Source organism: Stegastes partitus, unplaced genomic scaffold (assembly GCF_000690725.1).
Source record: "Stegastes partitus isolate 25-593 unplaced genomic scaffold, Stegastes_partitus-1.0.2 Scaffold1256, whole genome shotgun sequence".
NCBI lineage: Eukaryota > Metazoa > Chordata > Actinopteri > Pomacentridae > Stegastes > Stegastes partitus.
In genome coordinates this window covers 158,250-181,298 of record NW_007578987.1, presented here as the reverse complement: position 1 = coordinate 181,298, position 23,049 = coordinate 158,250, and the positions used below count along the sequence as shown (strand labels likewise).

The 23,049-nt window shown below is 39.6% G+C and overlaps 4 protein-coding genes across 5 annotated transcripts; 2 read left to right on the top strand and 2 right to left on the bottom strand.

Annotated features, from left to right (window-relative positions):
- Nucleotides 1–835: 835 nt before the first annotated feature.
- Nucleotides 836–8,795, top strand: hnf1a (HNF1 homeobox a). The gene is made up of 10 exons (XM_008297886.1): nt 836–1,173; nt 2,263–2,462; nt 2,583–2,763; nt 5,028–5,230; nt 5,536–5,678; nt 5,773–5,914; nt 5,990–6,178; nt 6,253–6,365; nt 6,454–6,538; nt 8,588–8,795. Exons 1-10 carry the CDS (start codon nt 872–874, stop codon nt 8,716–8,718), a joined length of 1,689 nt encoding a protein of 562 aa, XP_008296108.1. The 5' UTR covers nt 836–871; the 3' UTR covers nt 8,719–8,795.
- Nucleotides 8,796–8,888: 93 nt separating this feature from the next.
- On the bottom strand, nt 8,889–11,307 carry cunh12orf43 (chromosome unknown C12orf43 homolog). 2 transcript variants are annotated; one of them, XM_008297887.1, is made up of 6 exons: nt 11,177–11,307; nt 10,834–10,864; nt 9,991–10,089; nt 9,828–9,901; nt 9,663–9,750; nt 8,889–9,564 (listed from the first exon to the last, which is right to left on the bottom strand). In XM_008297887.1, the coding sequence occupies exons 1-6, from the start codon at nt 11,289–11,291 to the stop codon at nt 9,207–9,209; spliced, it is 765 nt and encodes a 254-aa protein (XP_008296109.1). In that variant the 5' UTR covers nt 11,292–11,307; the 3' UTR covers nt 8,889–9,206. The 2 variants fall into 2 exon arrangements, with proteins under 2 accessions (XP_008296109.1, XP_008296110.1); XM_008297888.1 differs by having other exon boundaries at nt 10,834–10,858.
- An 894-nt stretch (nt 11,308–12,201) lies between these two features.
- Nucleotides 12,202–19,576, bottom strand: unc119b (unc-119 lipid binding chaperone B). The gene is made up of 5 exons (XM_008297884.1): nt 19,262–19,576; nt 17,403–17,516; nt 15,247–15,355; nt 14,967–15,139; nt 12,202–14,865 (listed from the first exon to the last, which is right to left on the bottom strand). Exons 1-5 carry the CDS (start codon nt 19,494–19,496, stop codon nt 14,753–14,755), a joined length of 744 nt encoding a protein of 247 aa, XP_008296106.1. The 5' UTR covers nt 19,497–19,576; the 3' UTR covers nt 12,202–14,752.
- A 198-nt stretch (nt 19,577–19,774) lies between these two features.
- pop5 (POP5 homolog, ribonuclease P/MRP subunit) lies at nt 19,775–22,640 on the top strand. The gene is made up of 5 exons (XM_008297882.1): nt 19,775–20,045; nt 20,128–20,270; nt 21,657–21,806; nt 21,903–21,986; nt 22,294–22,640. The coding sequence occupies exons 1-5, from the start codon at nt 20,026–20,028 to the stop codon at nt 22,398–22,400; spliced, it is 504 nt and encodes a 167-aa protein (XP_008296104.1). The 5' UTR covers nt 19,775–20,025; the 3' UTR covers nt 22,401–22,640.
- Nucleotides 22,641–23,049: the final 409 nt, after the last annotated feature.

The window sequence follows — 23,049 nt, the reverse complement described above, 5'->3', positions numbered from 1 at the left end:
GGAGTTTGAGAAAGTAGCTGCCTTTTGCGGGTAATCCATGGTGTTTTGCTATTCGTACAAATTGCTTTGAGAAATGCACTTGCTGTTTTGCAAATGTCGAGGATGATTCGAGAAATGTACCAAAGCGACTGAGAAAAACGGTAATAACTTTTAGTAGAGTGATTCATCCTGAAACTCAGACGCAGTGATGTTTAGTTGAGGCAACAGCGCTCTCTATTGGCACAAAGGAGAAATCAAGCCATGTTTCTGATCACTTGATCTCCTGTAGTTCTGTGCATTATGTTCAATTCTGTCCTAAAATGACTTTTTGAGGGACCATGTGCTTAAACACAGCAATCTGGAACACCTCTGATTTAAAGATAAGAGTCATTAAAGATTCTCTGTGTCTCAAAAGTCAGTTTCACTATAAACTGAGAAATACCTGCACACATAATCCTGACTTCACAACTTTTTGCCCTCAGTTTTCTGTTTTCAGAGTGGTAATCTGCAGTACGTACAAATGTAAAAACCCCTCACTTTTATTTATTGTTGTTAAAATGCACTTTGGTCAGTGTTGGGGACTGAGGGAGTGGGGACAAAGTTCACAGGGCTCATGTAAGGAGGAGGGGGTGAATAGGAGGAAGGTTAAAAAAAAGAAAATTGACCTTTGAATGCAAAACAGCAGGTGGAGAGCTAAAATCAGGCAGCTCAGGACACAACGGGAGAAAATTCAAAGGAGGAAAATGAAAGCATACTTTCTGTTAAGCTGAAGCGGGACTACAGATACAAGAATGAGGCCTGGCGCTGGCTGTGCGGCTCTTATTTGACTGTGGCAACGCACATGAGAGCAGTGTTTGTTTGCGAGGCAGCAGCGAGGTAAAGCAGAAGACTAATGGAGGGAGAGGAGAGGGCCGGGGCAGGCAAAGAGAGGCCGAGCCGTCTGACTGCCCTCCAGGAGCAGCTGATCTGGGCCCTGCTGGAGTCCGGACTGTCCCGGGACGTCCTGATCCAAGCCATGGGAGAGCTGGAGCGAAACAGGGCGAGTGCCGGCGCTGCTGAGAAGGCAGAGAGGGGGGATGGAGAGAGCTCAGAGGAGGGAGAAATGGATTTCCCACCGCCTATATTCCGGGACCTGGATAAGCTTCCTCCAGAAGAGGCGTCCAAACTGAGGGCTGAAGTCGACCAGTTACTGCAGTAAGTAGATCCCAGCGCTGCTCTGGAAGCTCCAACGGCAAAGTCATCTCATTGTCTGGCTAAATGTTATTCTCAGTACGTCTGTCTGACAGGACCTGATCAGGTAAAATGTAAAAAATTTGACGCTCAACACTGTTTTTGATTCCCTTTTCTTTCTCTTCCTTCTTTTATATCCAAACCAAGGCCCTGAGAGTGAAAACAACCGTTAACCTGTTTATATCACTATTCCTTTTCTCTTCTGACTCTTGAGTATGCCTCTCTTTACCAAATCCTCCCTCCTTCACATGCTTCTCTGTCTCTCTCACTGCAATCTGGCTTCTGAGGCGAATTTAAAGAGGGTTCCTCCTTTGCTAGTTACTAATTACCCACCCCCATCATTATTCCCTGGACATTTCTTAATAAATAAGCTACATGCATAGGTGAAGATTAATAGAGTCGGGCTGTTCCGATGAGGCCATGTTTGCATAACGCATAGGTGATATTTCTACAGTCAGTTTTAAGACCTGATATGTTAATATTTGGAATATGTTCATTTCTTAGACCAGTCATATTGATGTGTAGAATTTTAATGTAATAAAATTACTTTTGACAGCCTGTTGAAAATATAGTTGTTTGTTTTTTCTAATACATCTAATATAATACATTTAAATATTTGTGGGGTAAATTAGAATCTAATAAATTAAAGGCATTTTTGAAATCCCATCTATTTTTTTCGACTGCTTTTGACTCGATAGTTAGAAAGCGTTAAATCAGGCTTCATAAACCTTTCACACGTTTTTCCCCTCCAGTGATCTGAAAGCGCTGGACTTTGGCCCTGTGTGCTTTCTCTTATCTCTCTCTGTCAATAAGCCTCTCTCTACTTCCCTTTGAGAGGCCATACTTTATGTCTCATGTTGTGACAAGCTGTGTCTGTGCAGCACTTCTCTAAAACCTGGCAACTGTTAGAAATGCTCAGAAATACTGGGAATAGGCAAAGGGGATGGAAATATTTCAAACCCAAAATTGATTTAAAAAAAAAAAAAAAAAGAAGTAGTATGCAAGTGTACAAAAATATGTATTTGTCAGCTCTGGTGTGTGTGTGTCTAACAGGGAGGACCCCTGGCATGTTGCAAAAATGGTGAAAAGCTACATGCAGCAGCATAACCTACCTCAGAGGGAGGTAGTGGAGTCCACAGGGCTCAACCAGTCCCACCTCTCACAGCACCTCAACAAAGGCACACCCATGAAGAACCAGAAGAGAGCTGCTCTGTACACCTGGTACGTCAAGAAGCAGTGTGAGATCAGCCAGCGTGAGTATCATGGAGCTCTGAATTCTGATTTCAAACACTGATCCAGTGTCAGTTCTCTGGGAGGCTGAAACATGCTTCTTATACAGAAATGTAAAAAAAAATACCATCATTTTCCTCCAGAATTTACCAACGCCAAACATGGCCTTGCATCAGTGGAGGAGCAGGGAGAGGAGACCAAGAAAGGACGGAGGAACCGGTTCAAGTGGGGTCCAGCCTCCCTGCAGATCCTCTTCCATGCCTACGAACGACAAAAGAACCCCAGCAAGGAGGAGAGAGAGGGGTTGGTGGAGGAGTGTAACAGGTGAGACAACATTTTATAAATACCTTATACTTATCAGTTTAGTCAGTTTGGCTCAACCAGGCTTAAACCATGTGCATGTCCACTGATGTTAGATGTGTATTAGTTTGTATTAAAATCCTCTAAATTCATTGTGTCTGATCCTATGTATACTGTATGCTAATGTGGAGACGCAAATTTTGTACAGGTGTCATGAGTTCCCACTCAACATGTGAACATTTGTAGTCATCTGCAGCAGCCAAACTTTGATGATCTTCTAACTTTTCACTCAATTTGACTTACCTGTCAAAACCAATGACATTCCCATCACGCTGAGCTGTACTTACGTTTAATACTGAGGAACAAATGCTACCAGGCTTAACTGAGAAGGTGAACCTGGTAATTATGACCTGCCACAGACGGTTAGTACAAAAGGGATGGCATTCAGCTGCTTAACTACAGTCTCACAGAGTCTCTAGCACAGCTGCAGCGGTGGAATGTAATAATTTAGGTACAAATTTGTGGTACTTGTACTATGCTTGAGGCAAATACTGTACTGTTTTTACTGCACCACATTTGTCTGACAGCTTTAATTACTAGTCCGTTTTCAAACTGTAATTTTTCATACTCTCCTTGATAAAACTTAACATACTTTTACTAAAGTAAGGCTTTGAACACACTGTCATTGTTGTGTTGTGGAGAATTCTCACAGAGTAGTATTAGTACTATTACTGAAGTTAAGGATCTGAGTACCTCTTCTATAAGCTACTTAGAAAAACAATCATCTTAAATAGTTCTTCTGAAGGCTTTCTGGTTCTTTAAAGTGCCATCACCAACTGAAGAATCTCTTTGTTTTGGGGATGGTTCTCCACGTACTTTGTGCGGTCCTTTAAAATACTGAAGGTTTTTGTTTTTTTTATATTTATTGGAGTTATTTGGTTTGGTGGCAGGTCATAGCATAAAAGCTGCAACTCATGATTATTTTCATTATTGGTTATTCTGCAGATTATTTTCTTAAGTAATTATTTGGTCTATAAAACATCAGAAAATAGTGAGAAATTCTCATCACAATTCCCTAAATCACAGAACAGCATCTTGTAATATGTTGTTCTGTCTGACCAACAGGCCAGAACCCAAAATATCGAATGCATCCTGATGGAATATCCAGAAATGCTGCAAATTCTTACATTTGGCTTTTAGGTTTAAAATTACTTAAATTATTATCAGGTCTTGCTGTCAAAGTAGATGAAGGTGGGTCCACAGAGAACTATCTTGAAAATGGTTCCATACAGAACATATCTTGCTGAAATTCTTTGGAGTGCTATGTATGGTGCCATCTTTTTAAAGGCACATTTGGGGGTTCTTTAAAGAACCTCTTGTTAAAAGCTTCTTTGTGGAGCTAAATATCGTTCTTCTATGACATTTCTGGTTCCAGTTAGTGCCTTTATTAGTGCATTATTCAACCATATTGTTGTGCGTTTTTGAAATTGAACAAATGACCAACTGGAAATATGATCAAGATGTTTAAATCAGATTCAAGCATAAACAAACATTAAGACTGAAAAATATGTGTAAACTGAATTCATGAACACACTGAACAATCCTGTGTAAACCCCAACGCAACGAAAAACCTACAGAATACAGCGAGCCTGAAGCACAAACTCTCTCTCTCTGCATTCGTGCATGAGTTGAAATTAAGGTCACCATGGCCTTGCAAAGACTAAAAGAGATGATGCCCGGGATGGAGAAAAATCCCAGTCGCTGAGAGGGGAAAGGAGAGCACCCCGGGTGGGATTTTTTTGGATCACACAACCCTAGGCATAAATTAATGCTGACTAAGATGTTCCGACTGGTTTCAAAGAAAGGGGGTTGGGCTTCTCAGGGGCAGGAGAAGAGTTTGGAGAAGTTTGCATAAATATATGAGGAAATGTCCTCAAGATTTTGCTCACGTTTGTTCTTACAGCCTCTGTATTGAATAAACATTATTAATATCAGACTCTGAAGACAGTTTAAAGACTTGTTTTTCCTTGAAAAACTTTTTGGAAGACTCCAAGAAGTTTTTTTCTCTACATGTTTGACTGATGCCTTATCACCACTGGTCCATAGCAGGCAAACTGAGTCACAACAATGTAGCATCAGCTTTGTTCAGTCTGCACTAATTTGTGTCTCTGGTGAGTCCGTCTGGTGTATATGCAGTATTTTAGTAATTTTTTCCTAAAGAAGGGTGGAGCAATTTTAAACATCGACTGGCCAAATGAAGACAGTGTTTGTCTCTTCTTCTTGTCCAGGGCTGAGTGTCTCCAGAGGGGGGTGTCTCCCTCCCAGCTCGCTGGTCTGGGTTCCAACCTGGTCACTGAAGTCCGAGTGTATAACTGGTTCGCCAACCGTCGTAAAGAGGAGGCCTTCCGTCACAAACTGGCCCTTGACACACCTTTCACCAACCAACCTGCCTCCGCCTCTAATCCCGCCCTGCCATCCAGTCCTGAGCACGGTAATACCCTGATTACGTTCAGGCAAGAATGGAAGGGAAAGATTGAAATTTAAGAGTGAAATCAGAGCTGGGGGATCTGTCAGGACAAAGTTGATCTTGCTTAAGGCAGACCTTTAGACTCGCTTGTCTTTGATGTTTTGGTGTGAAACAACGACCATCATACTCTTGTAGAAGTGTCTGGTTCGGATGCTCATATTTCTTAGTTACTTCATGCTGCCATTTGGATCCGTCTACTAAAGTTGTTTATGTGTAAACTTCATCAATGTTCTGGGGCCCAACTCGTGTTTTGTTTTGTTTTTTTACAGTTGTGAAATACAGCCAGCAGATCTCATGTGACACTGTGAGCTCAGCCAGAGGTGGCGGAGGTGAGAGAGTGGGCCGACTCGTTGTCAGTCCCGTCCAGCTGGAGCCCAGTCACACACTCCTGGAGAGCCATAACCCCAAACCAGTGAGAGCACGTATCACAGTTCCTTACTGTTCTGTACTGTAAAACTTCTAGGAAGCACTGCTGCCATCATAACAATGTTGTCCTCTGGTCTCAGGTGTCCAGCGGCGGCCCACTACCCCCAGTAAGCACTCTGACCTCTCTGCACAGTCTGTCAGCCTCCTCTGCATCCTCACAGAGCCTCATCATGGCCTCGGTGCCAGGCGTCATGAGTCTGGGGGAGTCCTCTCTTCTCATTGGTAATTTTCTTCTTTGCTTTCTTGTCTTTGCAGGAGTCAAAAGAAAAATTCAGATTTGCACCTCTTGTCTCACAGGTTTAGCCTCCACACAGCCTCAGACCGTGCCTGTCATAAACAACATGGGCGGCGGTTTCACAACTCTCCAGCCAATCTCATTCCAGCAGCAGCTTCACGCCTCCCCCCAGCAGCCAATATCACAGCAGCTTCAGAGTCACATGGCGGCCAGCCCCTTCATGGCGACCATGGCACAACTGCCGTGTCACAGTAAGGCCACAGTAGCACCATGAGTTCAGCATGTTATGTTGAATAAATATTCATTCATCTGTTCCTCATTACAGTGTACAAGTCGGATTCACCCCAGTACCACTCGTCCGGTCTGCTGTCTCAGGCCATGGTCATCACTGACAGCAGCAGCCTGGGGACTCTGACCAGCCTCGCTGCTGTCAGACAGGTACGTGGTCTGAGGGGTGAGTGGGTCTACTAGGGTTCAAATTGTCCGATTTTAACAACCTGCCCTGTTTTTTTTTGGTTTTGATTAGATTCTGACAGCAGATCCTGAGGAACAGACAGACCCACCTTTACAGGAGGATTCTCTCCACCTGCAGCCCCACACACCTGTTCCAGGTACACAGCTGGAAACAACACTTTACTGCCTCCCACTGCAACATGTTAGAAATGACGTCATGTAAAATTACACAAATTTCAAAGGGACCCTCTACACAATTTAGTTTTGACCATTTTAAAATCACATCTGCATGATGCATTTATCTAGCAAAGCAATAATGTTCCTGTTTTCCTACACAGAGGAATTTCTGTTTTAGTACGTGCCAAAAGAGAGGAACTGAAAATATTTTTTAAACCACTTATGTTGAAAAAGGTTTTCTTTACTCTTTATTTACTGTTTACATTATTCATTTATTTACTCGACATTTGCATAATTTCATAGATTTTGGTCATATAAGGGAACAGACTCTTTGCCGTTTCAGTACGGTCCTCAAAGGCCCATTCTGAGCCAGGAAATATTCTGTAGGCAGCACTTAAGGGGTGAAATGATCTGGGATTCATCTGACTGGGTGAATTTGAGAAATTGCAATTTTCTGCAATAATGTTTTGCTGGAGCTCATTTCAGTTCTTGCATTTTATCACATTAGCTCACATAGTTTAGGAAGTATGCTTGTTTGTTTTTCATGCCAAGAGTTAGATGGAATGATTGATGCCACCCTCATATCTGTTTGTTCAATATGGAGCCAATGCCAACAGCTGATTAAATTAGTTTAGCTGGTTGCCTGGCAACATCACAGCGATGACAAGTATCCAGGAAGTCGGTGCTGCCAGCCAAGAAATAGTCTGGCACATCACCGCCAGCTAAACCACAAACCGTTACTTGTAATACTTGGGTTTACATACAGATATAATGTATTCATTATTTAAGCCCAGAGGTGCTGGTAGGCAGTTTGTTATGTTTGGACTGCGTCTGGTGAGGTATTTCCCCATTTCAAGTCTTTATGCCAAGCTAAGCTCAGTGGCATGTATAGAGAGGTATCAATCTCATCATTATTGGTTGGTAAGGTCAGTGATGATATTGAGAGAGCATCAGCAGCCAATGGCATATAAATTATGTTGATATGTTGTTTTTTTTGCATCTGGTGAAATAAAATGTATTAATAACAAATGAGACACTAAACTTAAATGAACATCTGTTGTCTCTGCTTGCTTAAGTTGAGCTGCACTTTGGATACATGTTAAACTAAAAAACTGATTAACTAAAGGATTATAATTAATCAACGTCTAACTTGTTAAAAAAAAAAAAAAAAAATATGAATGAATGAAAAATAACAGTGTTAGTGTACCTCACAGGAGTATTTATCAGCAGCACGCAGGCTTTACAGCCACCTGCTTGGCTGCTGCGTGGAGCACAAGATAAGCTAAAAACTAAGCAACTACAAACATGCAGTAGTTAAATAAAAGACCATATATTTTGCCGGATGCCTCAATTGGCAGATTATTTAACAGTGAGAATAATCAGTAGTTGTAGTCCTACACATGGTATTTAAATATTGAAGCTGAGTTAATATATTCTCAGGTGGCTTTAATCACTTACAAATGCAGTAAAAAGTGCAATATTTCCCTACAGTAGGACAAGTAACACAACATTTATATACCCAAGTCAAGCTCAAGTCACATTGATTGTCCAGTACTTGTGTAAATGTACTTTCTACTTTCCACCACTGACCTGGTTTAATGTTGAGTTGTAGATTAGACATAACTTTATTTTTTGCTCCTTCTGATGGCGATACGGTTTCCCTTCATTCCCTGAGATAGCCACTACATCTACTCATACATTAAAGAAGTCTTGTTGAATCTAGTGTGGATCCTCTTATATCTTCATTTCATCTTTCTGTGTCACTCACTTCTCAGTTGTCTTTCATACACTGTTTTTTTTTGCATATAGATAATGTTTTGACCTCAACTGTCTGTGACCTTTTGGCTAGTTTCGTTAACATCCTCGCTGCCTTCCTCACTTACATGGGCAAAAATCCAAAGAAAATAAACACTCACACTGTGCAGCCTGATCAACACATGAACAAACATTCTTGGGAAAAATTAATTTTGCCAAAAGCTTTTCTAAATCCAAATTAACTAGTTTCCTTTTTTTTTTTTTTTCATCTACAGCTTCTTCTGAGAGCCTGGAGCTGTATCCTGCCTCTCAGTCTACAGAAAGTCATCCGTCCCACCTGCTCTCACCTTCACCTCCAGACATCAGCTCTTACATTCCTGCACAAATGGTCTCAACGGCGCAGTAAAAGTACTTTGTCAGCTGCACTAAGGAGTGTTTGGGATGGACAGCTACCTCTGGTGTAAATTTCATTAAAAAACAAAACAAAACTGGAATCGGGGCCCAAAGGATGAGTCAGCTTTGATGCCTCAAAGACTGTCTGACTCACTTTTGATACAGCAGAGAATCAACTGAAAATCAACACCAAAATGTATTTTTTATTAAAATGATGTTTTGTAATATTAAAAAAAAAAAGAAAAGTAAATTCAGGTGAAACTTGTCACTCGCATGTTGCCTGCAATATTTTTTTTAACTAACTGCTTTAAATGTTTTTTTCACACTGAGTATCTTTCATGACAAAGTAAAGACTATCTCAAGTATAACCATGAGTCATGGCATGCAAATGTTTGAAAGAGCGAAAGTGGCCCCCTTAAATACCACATCTTAACAACATCTGAACACACAACAGCAGAATGGAACAATCTAAAACAGTGGACAGTTTGTCATAAAAAACAGTCAGTTCAAAGCTTCCTCTGTGTTTCCTTCACGCCTCTTTTTCTTTTTCCGTTTTACTTTGGCTTGTGTGTGTTCCGGCTCTGAGTTCTTGTGCTCACCGTTGCTTTGAGCATTAGCAGCAGAGTCCACCTGTTCACTCCCCTCTTGATTCTGCTCCCTCTTTTTCTTTTTCACAATAGCATGGCTCTCCTCTTCCTCTGCCACTTTCTTCTTTTTCTTCTTCTTCTTGATTTTTTCTGAGCAGGGAAGCTCTGTCGACTGAGGTGAGAGCGTAGAGGGCAGCATCGATGAGGGTAGGAGATCTTTGACGGACACCGCTGCCTCCTTCAGTCTTTTTTCCATCTCACTGTCGCTGTCACTATGAGGAGAAAAGAGATGGACAATGTCACATACAGGAGTACAAAAACTAACAAATATCCTTTGAAAAAAAAAAAGACAGAGAAAAGGATGAAGAACCTTGAGCTCTGAACAGGCCGACGCCTCGCAGGAGCTGGAGCATCTTCAGCTTTTTGTCCTGGAACTGATGTTGAAAACAGACGAAATCCTGAAAGAAGAAAAGCTTTATATTGAAAAAGATGATGCAAACTTCTGATAAAATAATAAAGGACAAAGAAACTTTACCTTCATCATCATCATCACTACATTTTGCTGATTCCACACAAGATGAAGCTTCAGGCCGCAGCTCCACAATGCAACTGAGAGTCCAAAATAATGAGAAACCTGGTTTCTTCAAGTAATAATAATTAGAAAATTGCATATTCCAGCAATAAATAAAACAAGTTACCTGTCAAGGAAATGCCCTAATTTTTTAGCAACGTGTGTTCGAAATCCTTGGGTGACCTGGAGCTCGTTGCCATCATGTTCATGGTCGGCGACAACGACACTGTTGCACAAGACAACACAATAATCTCATTAAATTTCTCAGTATTCACAAATAAAAGTTGATTGTTATAGTTCTCTAACTTAATGCAAATTTAGCTTAAAAGTTAATCCAATGCAGGTTGTATATTTTAAGGCAACACTACAGGGAAAACCATAAAATATGTCATGCACTGGTCAATTTTGACATTATGGAATATTTTGCTTCCAAAGCATGCCCTCTTAGTATGGAAAACACATTTAGTATATTTAAAAACAGAAATACTTTTTGCACTTTTAATTATATCTATTTTCTAAAGGAGGGGGTTTGTTCATGTTTCATTTAAATTAGTTTTTTCTGGCTGTTGACAGTATTTTCCAACTTACGAAGTGATAAAAAAAAAATAAAGATTTTACCTCTAAAATGTCTACAAAATGGAACAAAGATTTTCAACCTGACCTTAAACAGAAGCTCAGATTTCTATTCGCAGAATCAATTCAAATTAATGCTTTTTTAAATAGCTTACATTTGGATATTTAAACATAAAATTTTTTGGGAAAAATTGTCATAAAAACAAGAAAAAAAATGCATTAATGCAAGTAATCAACTGTGCAGGTTTTATGCTCATATCTAATCACTACAAAGTGTTACTCTACTTAGATGTAGTGTCTCCAATTCATGGAAAACAAGATGTATATTCAACATAAAACTCTTCTTTCCTTTCTGCATGGCTGTACAGTCAGTGGATGTTTTCATAGCATCACTCACCGCTTTGACTCCTTGACATCACTGTCTGCATCTTAAAAAGACAAACACGTAGCTTAAGTCAGTAACAGACACGTTTCATTTACAAATAGTGTTTTGAGGGACTAACAAGCTCAGTTGCAGCTGTAGGTTAAAGTTAAAGCCACGAAACTCTAAGTCCAGCCGTATGAACGTATATTTCTTACATTCATTCAACTGTTTAATCAACTTTCACTTGTGTACATGAACTACAAACACTAGCAGCGGACTTCACTGGGCTAATGCAGCTTATTTCTGGTGGCATTAAAACACGTTGTCATCACTGTTGAATTCGTCTGTTATTCCAACATGACAGAAAAACTTTCACCTTTGTTCCTGTTAGTTTTTGTCTCCCAAACTGCCTCCTGACATCTTCTAAGTTCTTCGTCGTCGCTGCTGCTGGAGTCCGAAGCACCGACCATCTTTTTAGCGGGGGCCGCCATGATGGAAGCACGTGCTGCTGGTGTTGTGTGTTTTGAGCTGAGGGTTCTGGGTAATGTAGTTTTGTAGTTGCGGAGCACTTCGGACACAATTAACTGGCTTAATTCTCAGGTACGTGCTTCTATTCATCACGAATGTTATACAGCTTTGGCTAACAAACTGTTTGACCGAAATAACGGACCAAATGACGATTAAAATTTCATTTATCCTCCAGAGCTCACACATTTTACCTCCCCAGCTAGAGCAGTGGATATCTGAATTACACAGAAATTAAAACAAACTTGATGTCATAAATTCATGTCATATCATAATAAAAAATCAAAAAAGGAAAATGTGCAGTTTTTGCAAAAGCAGTCCAAAATTGTTGGGTTAAATATAATTTAAGTCGATATCAATACTGATTATTTGTAATCCAGGGAACAGATAACTGATACTTGAAGGCAACATACATTTAAATCTTGGTGTCATTTACAGTAACACAAACTCCAACATAACATTCTTTTATAAACACCTTTGTTAACCCTGCCTTCACCCTGAGTCAGTGGGATAGGCTCCAGCCCCCCCACAACCCTAGTGAGGATGAAGCGGTGTATAGATAATGGATGGATGGATGGTGTTGGTTAAAAAATAATAATAAAAAATTAACACCAATATTTGGCCAGGCCGATACCTGTTAGAACCCTAGTTTTTGGATGGTGCACATATAACAGATTTAGAATAAGTTTAGACTAAATCAGCAGAAAATAACAGTTCAATAAATGTATATTTAAATAGATTTCTTAGTTTCTTATTGTCTTACTGCCACATTGTCAGATCCCCTGCTACGTTTATTATTCCGTTAACATACAATTTGGGACAACAAACAACAACAACTGAATTATCACTTATAATGACTACTAGATATTCAGTGTGTATTTTGCAGACAGTCATTTTTATTTACAACAAATCTGACAAGACATGTGTCATTTGTAAAATCAGCCGATACAAAAGTGGAATCCATGCAACAGGTTATAGAATGGATCCATAAAATGTTTGTGTCAGTCACGTAGTCTTTTTGCACAGATCTACAAAGTGTACAAACCTATAAAGGCATTTAGAGAAAATACCACGGACTGATATTGTATGGCTAAACAAAGTACAGTCTTCCCAGCTACCACAACAGCAGTGCTGCTTATCAGCAGCCGAACGAAGATACATCCATTGAGTCCAACTCACAAAAAACTGAGGTTGTGTCATGGAGCAAAGACTACACCTGTCGAAATGTGCTTGATATCCCACCTGTTAAATTACAAATAAGCTACATTACGTTTCAATGCGTGCTCAACACAGGCTATAAAACATCCTGTTTTATGCAAGGCAGTAACAGAGAGCGTGATATGAGGAGTGAAAATATCATCCCTTCAGCTTACTGCTGTGTTTGTCTGACAGGTGCATGAAATACAAGTTTCTTTAAAAGTAAAAGAAAAAACAAAAATCAATCAACACCTAGATTCAAGGCACATGGAATTGATGTTAGAGCACACAGTAAGAGGAAGCCCAGATCATGTGCACTGAAAGATTACAAATCTCCAGGTGTATGCCTGATTTAAATGCAAATTTCCAAATAGCCTTCAAGCAACTCAAAGCTTTAGAATTCTTTCCAACCTTACGGGTAGATGCTGATTTTCATTCATTTCTGTACAATAAGAAAATCAAAGAAAGGGAACCAGCAGATGACAGCAGACATATTCAGAATGCTTGGGCTGGAGTTAATGTTGCAAGCAGGAACTAATTTCAAACTCTTCATTGTTGGTGCTTTCCAGGAATTTTGGACAACCTTTCATGATCACCTTCCAGTAGATGAAACACAATCCAACAGCATCACACTAAATGACTAATAATCAAATAATCAACTCTGCTATAGAGGGCAGTTGTGCAAAGTTGCTTTAAATGGTGTACCTAATAGTCCCGAAACTTGTATTAGAAAATGTGTACAATTTTTAGTACATGGCCTAAAATCTGCAAAATCACAAGTATAATTATTTAAACAGGGCTTCTGTGAATAGAAAAAGACAGGTCAACCTCTGTACCAACCCTAGTGCCTCATCAAAAATAGATCAACTACCCAGCTACATCACTCTGTACTGTCAAGTTGCGTGCTACTGTGGCATTTCACTGGTAAACTGAGAACCTGAGCGCAAAGCAGCAGAACATAGACTCGGCAATCGGTTTAATAGATACATCACACTTTGGGCCAAACTCAGCTACTATAAAGAATGAGATTCACAGTGCTGTTGTGACAAATAAGCCAGAAAGACAGACCTGAAGGGATTAAATTACCGTGTGATGACACATTGGAGAGCAGACTAAACCGTTTTAGACATGGACGGCATCTAAAGCAAGATGTGTAAAGTTCAGTAACTTAGATTCTACTGCTATCTTTTCCTTTTGATGTATCCCAGAGTTCGAAAGAACAAACAGAGTTCAATGTGACACCTCAAATCATGAAAATAGCACATGCAGTTGTATTCAAATGTACTCAACTAAATATTGGTCAATTTAACAATGTACCATATAAAATGGACATCAAGTTTAAATAGCTGACACCAACAATCTCAGTGATTCACAACTGATATTGAAGGAAGAATGAAACAATATTAACTCGTGCTACATGGTCACCTATTACTAACAATACTGTAAGACATCTAGTTAATGCTCGCTTTTCCATACAGGAAACACAATTGTCGCTTGTAAAAGGTAGTTCAAACAAACATCAACCGATAACATCTATATTTTTAAAGAACCAGTGTAGGATTTTGGAACATCTAGCAGAAAGGCTGCAGATTGCAACCTCCTTTTTTTTCAAGCATGTTGGAGAACCTATGGTGGCTGCCACTTCAATGTAAAACTATGAACATGCACCGGAAGAGGACTCACCGCCTATGTAGCAATGAAGAGCTCATTCTTAGCTACCAAAAACACAACAATTTGCTGTTACATGTAATTGTACACTAATGAAAACATAAGGAATAATTATATTCCATTTCTGCACATAGATCCCTAAATCCTAAACACTGGTCCTCTAAGTAAATGAAATCCTAACTGACACAGTCTGTAGGCTTTGCCATGAGAGGTCTGTGACTCCAAGTGTCCCTTTCCAGCAGAGACGGCAAGAAACTTAAGGCAAAAGTGTTCAAGCAGTAACATGACACTTGTAAGACAAACCAAAATACAGAACATAAAGGCTTCAGTCAGATACAAACAAAGAAATATTAAACAAAAACATCCCTCTGAGTCAGACAAACTGAGATTTTGAGGTGCTAATGAAGGGATCCGTGATTTCATATGAAGGCAGATGTGGTCCGTTGTTCTTGAATTAAGTATGGTTTCGCTTTCATAATAATGTCCAAATAGGAGAGAATACTTCTGTAATCCAGGAAATCTATCCCCTGGGAGGTATTGCATACATTATTCCCTTCATTTATCACAGACCGCCATTGTAGGCATAGTCTGCCTTGTTGTGCATGATGAGTTTGTTGTCCACAAAGTAGAAACTGTCTGATCTGGTCTCATAAGGGTGCTCCACCATTTGGCGAACTGGAAAAAAGAGAAGGACAAAAAAAAAAAACAAGATTAATATGTGGATTGTTATGTAAAACACTGACCTAATATCATGGACTTAACAGACAAGCGCTCACTGAGGTCGTCTGGAAGCTGTGGAAACTCGTAAATGTGTTCACATGTGTTGCGGCTGTTAGGAATGCAAAAGCCGAAGTCAAAGTCAAAATTCTTGAGAAGGCGTCCCTGGAAGTAATGCCTCTCAATCATACGGAAGCTGTTAATGGGCCGGTCACCCACTGTGAACTCCACTCTGCAATGAGGAAACAGAAACAAGAAAGACCTCATTTAAAAGTGACTGTAAGGAGACGGATGAGCCTGATTATTATGCAGTCAGAAAGTTACAGTCCATTTACTTACGTTGCACCAACAGTGCACAGCTTCAGGAAGGCTGGTGTAAACTGGTATCTGACAAAACGCCCTGCACTGGTGTCCGCATCCCCACTCTCCTCTTCATTCTCCACAGGCCCTGATGCACAGAACATGTTCAGATGACAGGACATTACAATAATTCATAGCATTCATTATAGCTACATAATTACAGTGACATGCAAAGGTTTATCCACCTGTCACTGTAAACTGCTGAACTGATCTCAAAAAAGCCTCAACTAACAGATGATGATGATACTGTTTAGTGTTTTATTTTTGTTTTGTACAATCTTAGAGTGAAAAAGATGAAAGGAGCACTGTGAAAAATTCTGGGCACCCCAAGAAATTTGATCGATGATCACTTTTACCAAGGTTTCACACCTTAATTAGGTGGCTAAGGCCACGACTTGTTCATGTTCATCATAAGGAAGGGTCAGCTGATGCAAATTTCAAAGCTTCTGTAAATATTCTGACTTCTCAAACTTTGTTCCAACAAAAAGCAGCAATGGGCTCATTTGTGCAGCTGCCAAGCACTCTGAAATGATTGATTACTGATGACCACAAAGCAGGAGAAGGCTATGAGAAGAGAGCAAGATGTTTTCAGGGAGCCATTTCATCAGTTCATAATGTAATTAAGAAATGTCATTAACAGGAATGATGGAGGTCAAGTTGAGACCCAGAATATTAAGAAAACTTCCAGAGAGAACTACACGTAGGATTGCTAGAGAGGCAAGTCAAAACCTTTGTTTGACTGCAAAACAACTTGAGGAAGATTTATTAGAGTCAGAAGTGTTGGTGCACGGTTCTGCTGTGAGGAGCCACGTACACAAATATGACCTGCATAGAACAGTCATTCAGAGAAAACCCTCCTTGCATTCTCAACACACAATTCAGCATCAGACGTTTGCAAATGAACAATTGAACAAGCCAAGCATGCATTTTGGAAACTAGTTCAGAGGACTGATTACTTTCTGGCTGCAATGAGCAAAGATATATCTGAAGAAAAAAAATATGTGCAGGATTTTATGTAAAAAAAATAACACTTCTCTAACTGTTAAGCACAGGGGTAAATCGATCAGGCTTTGGGCTTGTGTTGCAGCTAGTGGAAAAGGGAACATTTCACTGGAAGAGGCAGGAATGGGTTCGATTAAACAGCAGCAAATTCTGGTAGCTAACATCACATTGTGAAAAATCTAAGGATGAATGAGGATGGCTTCACAGCAGAATAACAACCCTTAGATTAATCCCAAAATGCACAATGGACACTCTTAGATGGTGCAAACTGAATGTTTTGCCATGTCCCTCACAGTCTTCCAACCTAAACATCATAGAAAATCAATCAACAGATCTCAAAACAGCAGTACACGCACGTCAGTCCAAAAATCTCATAGAACTAGAGGCATTCTGCAGGAAGATTGAGTGAATTTTTAAAAAAAGAAAAAAAAACTGAAAGACACTCAACTGCCACAACAAGCTGTGATATTTGCCCTTGGGAGTGTTGCTAAGTACTGACCAAACTTTTTCATATGGCCCTTTACCTTTTAAACTATTTTAAACTTTCTTATGCCACTTTTTCATGGCTTCTCCTGAAAGGCACAGTTTGTTTCATTTATTGATTAAATGTCTCTCTTGTTCAAATAATTAATTATTCAAACTATCATCCAGCAGAGATCCCAAAAATGTTGTGATGAAATCGACTGCTTTGATAGCGTATGGTCTAAAGGAGCAATGTTACATCAATCAGCTCAACATGCTAAGGAAACACTTAGGGTTCTTAATTTTTTTGTTTTGTTTTTTTGTGGTGTGTTGCTCCTGAAAAGGAAGCAATAAAAAAAAAATGGCTCCTCAAGTATTGGTCCACTTGTGGGACTTTCTGTTTTTTCATACAAATATTTATTCAGATATCAGTAACTCAGACTGAGCATATGGCAGGGGAGCCAGAGCTATGCACAGCATTCCCCTGAGGTTTTCAGGCAACACTGTACTTTATTGACTACACAATACCCCAAGGTTGTTACTGAACAGCATTCACTGTGTTCTTTATGCATGCCTCTCAATGAAGGTTTTTTTTTTTTTTTTATCATTCGAGTCCTACATGTCAGGATTATTAAGCTAGATGTAGTGGCAAAAGTTATTTTAACCCTTACCACTGTTAGGAGGTTTGGCAATCTCAAACAGCACTGTCCCCGTCTCAAGATCTCGTATTTTGAAACGTGTGAAGTCAATGTTGTAGATATTGTCCTCAGGTCTGCAAAGATAGTCTGGAATGTGGAATAACAGCACAAGTTAGAAAATGACAAAAAATATATAATAGGTAAGTTCATTATCTGACAGCAAACAAGCACCTATTTGCAATCAGTGTCCAGTTTTTCTTTGATATTTCATTAAATGTAGCTACACACACGCTTACACACTGAAATTCATAACAAGTCACAACATCACAAGGTACTTTGTAGCACAAAGGCTTACCCTTACTTAGAGGACTCAGACAGTACCCAGTGAGCAACTAAGATTTCAGCATGTGTTTTCTGGGCCCTGCACCTTGCAGTAGTGGTGAGTAATCCTATAGCACAGACCCCCAGCTTGACAACAAAGTGTAGTGAGAGAGAAGGGAAGTAATGCCATTGTTGTCTGGTCCGGGAAAAAGCCCAAAACAATGGAAGGCATTAAGCATTAGCTGGAACTGTGGTAGACTGGGTGTCCGATGGCGAACCATGGGGTTTAACTCAGAGGGTTCAAGTAGGGCAGTTAGTGGTGGGAGGTGGGGCAGATGGGTGATGACAATCCCGGGGGGTAAATGGAAACGAGCCAAAATCCCCAAAAAACTACTTGAAGGTTTACAAAATGTATTAGCGTCGCTCGCTGTGGCGAAACTTCAGAGAATCAACATCTGATTACCAACCACCAGCATCAGGTATCCATTTACAGAACAGTCTCTTGTAAACTCACTGTACTTTAACAATATTAGTGATTATCGCGACACCAGATATTTCCCACTGAACTGGGTGGAGGACAAAATAAAGTGAATGATTTAGTCAAATGAGTCTGAGTCTGTGTCTGCGAACTCATTTGTCAAAACAACTTTATATGGCCTTTCTCAGACATGGGATACGTGGCTTTATTAATTCATTAAAGTTATGACATTCTGCTATTCATACACTGGTCACTTCTCTATTAATGTTCTTTACAGCTTCCTTCAGACAAACCTCCCACAAAGAGGGAGACAAGATATTTGTCATTCACTTGACATTGGACATTACACTTTACAAACAGTAAAATGAAAGTATCCCCACAGCTGTAATGGAGTTCAGGATTCAGCCTGAGGATGGCCACGATGTAACAAATGGTTTAAATGTAGCAAATAAACAAAATAAAAATAGTACTTTAGTCATTAGACCTACATTTACCAGGTGAAAAAAGACAGAACTGCAAATCAGTTTGTACCTGCTAACACATCAGAAAAAACAGCTTAATAAGAAAATGAGTTTAAACCCGCTTATTATCTGTGGGGTCAATTTGATCCCATTCAATGTTTAACATTTCTAAATAAGTGACTGACATATTTTTTGGAAATTTTATTTAAAAGGTTATTTACAAATAAACTTGGGTAACAATTTTAACTATGATAATTTTCTGGAGGTTTTAAAGTGCTGGGGCCAAGGATAAAAGATGTCAGTAAATTGAAGGTAATAGGAGGGTTAAAGATTTGCAGTTTTGAACATATGGTGCCCTCAACAATATTTCTTCTGGGTGCCCCAAATTCATGTATACGTCCCTGGACATAGTCTGGCTAAAAATATAGCTAAACCACAAACGAGCGTTGCTTGTTTGACTAATAAAGCATACTGAGTGTGCTCATTAAATTTAGTGGGCTTAATTAGTGGTCGTCTGGTTTTAAACCCCGTCACTAACGTTAGCCACAATTAGCATAAGATGCATAGTCCCCGTAAGGCGGTGTGTTTTTGTCGCCATTAACAAAGTCCAAATGAACGTTGACATATCGTACCTTCCGTGACAGCTCGTAGACCCAGGACATGGTCGGGAGAAATGTCTCTTCCTAGAGCCCGGAGTTCATCCTCTGTGACCACAGGCCACTTCTCCGTTTGGCTGCGCCTCGACTTCAGCTTCTTCAGCATTCCTCCACCGGTCTTTCTTTCCCTGTGGTTCGTCTCCAAGCCGGTATCTGCGTCCGTCTGCCCCTTGCTGACTGTCTGTGGCGGTTTGTTTCGAGAACTGTTCATACCGGAGACGGCAGCGAGAATGAAAAGAGTTGCTGTGCTTTTTTTTTATTTGGGAGCGACTTGACAAACTGGGGGTGTAATTTCAAGATGGCGTGAAACGTGTATAGGAGACGGGAAAACGAGACGGTGATTGGCTGAGAACGATGGAGGTTGTCATAGTTACCGGATGGGTATGAAGGGTTTAGTGTCCGGGTCTGCCCGTTGTGGCTTCAGCTGCGAGCATTGTGTTACATCTGATACACAACAATGGTGTGAGTTAAATCGGAACATTTTGTAGACTCTTCAAGCTCTCATCTGCCACCTCCTCCGACTGTGGAGTGATGTTAGCGTTCAGTGCTTTTATTTCCAGCTTCAAAAACAGCCTGGATGTGTTGTTGAAACGACGACTATAAATTCGTGCTGTTCCGTGTTTAATGTCAAGTACATCCGGCATCGTTGGTAATGTCCAATAGGCGGCGCTAATACGCATGTCTGGGCAGCAGATAGCTTTGTTGACGGAAGTCCTCCCCGGAAGGACAGAGGGGCAGCGATGGTGCGCGTGAAGTCGAGGTAAAAACGTGCTTTCCGTGTTCCCGTTTCTCACATTTTGTGTGTTCACAGTTGGCTCTGACGGTGCCTCTTCTGTCGGTAGGTACTTATTGTGCGAAGTCAACGTGTCAGACAAGAGCCAGCTGCTGCTGCTGGATGATCGAGCTGTTGCAGCCACAGTCAGGGCGGCGGTGGCCCGTACACACGGCGACTATGGAGCAGCACTGTGCAGCATCCGATTTTCTGGTAAGCGACAGTGAAAGAAGTGTTTGGATGCTTTGCTGAGGTAAAGGATAAACCTCAGCATTAATACATACTTCAATATAAGTGAACGTCCTGCATTTAGCTGAAGATGCACATCAGAAAATGTTCCCAAACTGTCAAAACTTGAAGTACTTGCTCACAGCTGCAAAGTTTAAAAAAACAAAACAAAACCCTATGCTGTCTGTTGTTGCTGGCGAAGGCAGAGATAATTTTAACATTATTCTACTCTGCATCTGTCTTTATATTTTCTAAATGGACATAAATCATAATCAGCAAAGTAAACAACAGCTGTCAAATTGATGGCTGTAGAGGAATAATTCCACAAAATGTTTGCCTGTAGAATTTAGTGAGGTAGACCTTGCATAAATAGTAGCACTACCTAGTGGTATTTAGTTGCTTTACTTATTAGTGAAATTACCTATACAGCAATGTAAAAACTCCTGCATGAAAAGTAAAAGTATACAAATTTAAGTCGTAAGATGTAGCTAAAGTATTAAAGTAGAAGGATTTGTTCCTTGTAATTGATAAATTATTATTTCTGCAATAGTTTGAATATAAAAGCAATCATAACATGCAGCATGGTACTGTTGTAGCTACTTAAAGTTCTTTATGTACAGTTGTTTTTGTTGTTTGTCTTTATTATTGTACAGTAGATATATCTGAGTGGGTTGCTTTATCAATAATGAGATAGAAATAAGAAAAAATGAAGTTCTGAACCACAAATTAGTTCAGTGTTTGGACTTTATCTTTAGTCTTTGGTTTTTGGTGAAAAATTTGATAATTAAAAAAATTTCTTGAATAGAAACCTCGTAACAAGTTTACAAAAAAAATCTCATTATTGATGGTGCTGTTAACAGCTCATGCATATCTGAAATGTGAGCCCAACCATGCACTGCTTTTGTAAGACGTCAGCAGCCAAAAACATGGAAAACCACTGATTTATTCTTCATAATTATACTAAGTAGTAACTAACATTGTCAAATGTATGTAGTCTAGTAGAAAGCACAATATTTCTCTCTAAAATGTAGTGAAGGGGAAGTATAAAGTAGCATAAAATGGCAAGGCAGAAGTAAAGTATCTCAGACTTGTACTTAGATAAAGTACTTGAGTAAATACTTTCCACCACTGGTAGCAAATTAGTAATATTTAGGAAACTGAAATAATATGCTGTTTGGGTTTTCTGAAAGCCCATGAGATGATTCCACTAAGATCTGTTGAGAGAAAATTAAAATTAGAATATTAAAGATTTTCCTAGTCGGTAAACTCTTAGTGATGATACCAGTCTTCAGTCCAAAAAATATCAATGTTTACATAATGCTGGATTGTTGACTGATGTCTTTGTATTCTCTATTTTTTGTTTCTTTTTAGTGAAATATCTGAATGCTCATACTGGAATAGTACTCCTACGTTTTCCCAAAAGGTGTTACAGACTCCTCTGGTCTGCATTGCCTTTCATTACCAGCATTGAAACTCGTAGCCACAAAATCCCTTGTTTCCTGAACTGTTTGCATGTGGGAGGTAAGAAAAACACAGTTCATAATGAATCATACACAAACTGGAATAATCTTCAGTATTAACTGAACACTTGTCTAAGTGAAGGTATTTTTGTTTCAGGAACAATTAGAACATGTCAGAAGTTTCTGATCAAGTACAACACCCAGCAGCTTCATCGAATGCTCCCTAAATGTAAAGATGAAGGTAAGGAGTATAATTAAATGCTGTCTTGTATTTGTACTAGTCTGCAATCTTAGTCAGTTATTTTCTGTGTGTGTGTGTGTGTGTGTGTGTGTGTGTGTGTGTGTAGGTGTGTGTGTAGGTGTGTGTGTGTGTGTTAGCTATTCTATAACATTACCAACAACATTAATTTATTATGTTAACCAGAGTTAAATTCTTTAAATGTATTAAGTCTTTAGTTTTCTAGACACCACAACAGTATATTTCAAAACACTGGATATACAATTGATGAAGGCCATTTGACTAGTTTCTCTCATGTTTTTATTTGCAGAAGAAAAGCAACATATTCGCAAAGCAATTCTAAACTGCTCTCTAGCCGGGGAAACTAAGGAAGCGTTTGAGGAGGAATCAGAGAGTGAGGAAGATGAAGTGGAGTGACTACACAACATGTTGGTAGCTTTGTTCAAGTTCTCCTTGGATGCGTGGTTGTGGTAATTTTTGTTACAAAAGAAGACATAGCGCAAGCTTTGGAAGAAATGCACACCCAACTCCACGTTGTTTACTGCAGCTGCTCAGTGGATTTGTTACTAAAAACAACTGATTGTATGCCTCTCTGCAACAGAAGGACCCTTAAATGAGGATTGCCTCACTTTGTCATTTAAAAAATTTGGGTTGACAAACTGGTCTGACAGTTAGCATGAGTATTCTTGAACGGTAAGGTGGCATGTTTGATCCTCAGAACAGCTAAAGATGATACTGAATTAGTATCACCAGAAATAATACTAAAACCACATAGTGCAACATAAGCCTGTGTCCCAGTTCTGAAGAGTCAGAAGTTTTATGTTGAAATGAATTTATTCATTATTTGTACTATGTTTGTGCTACAATGTATTTTGTTTACAAATTAAAATACTATTTTTGAAGGTATGGCATTTGTCACGGTGTCTTCAAATGAATTTCAGCACACATTCACATAACCGTGCATGTTTACTTGGCAGTGGTAGATGGTTGTTGTTATTTTTTAATTTGAACAGACATGTACACTCAGTTGATACAAAATGGTACAGCATAACCTTTAACAATACAC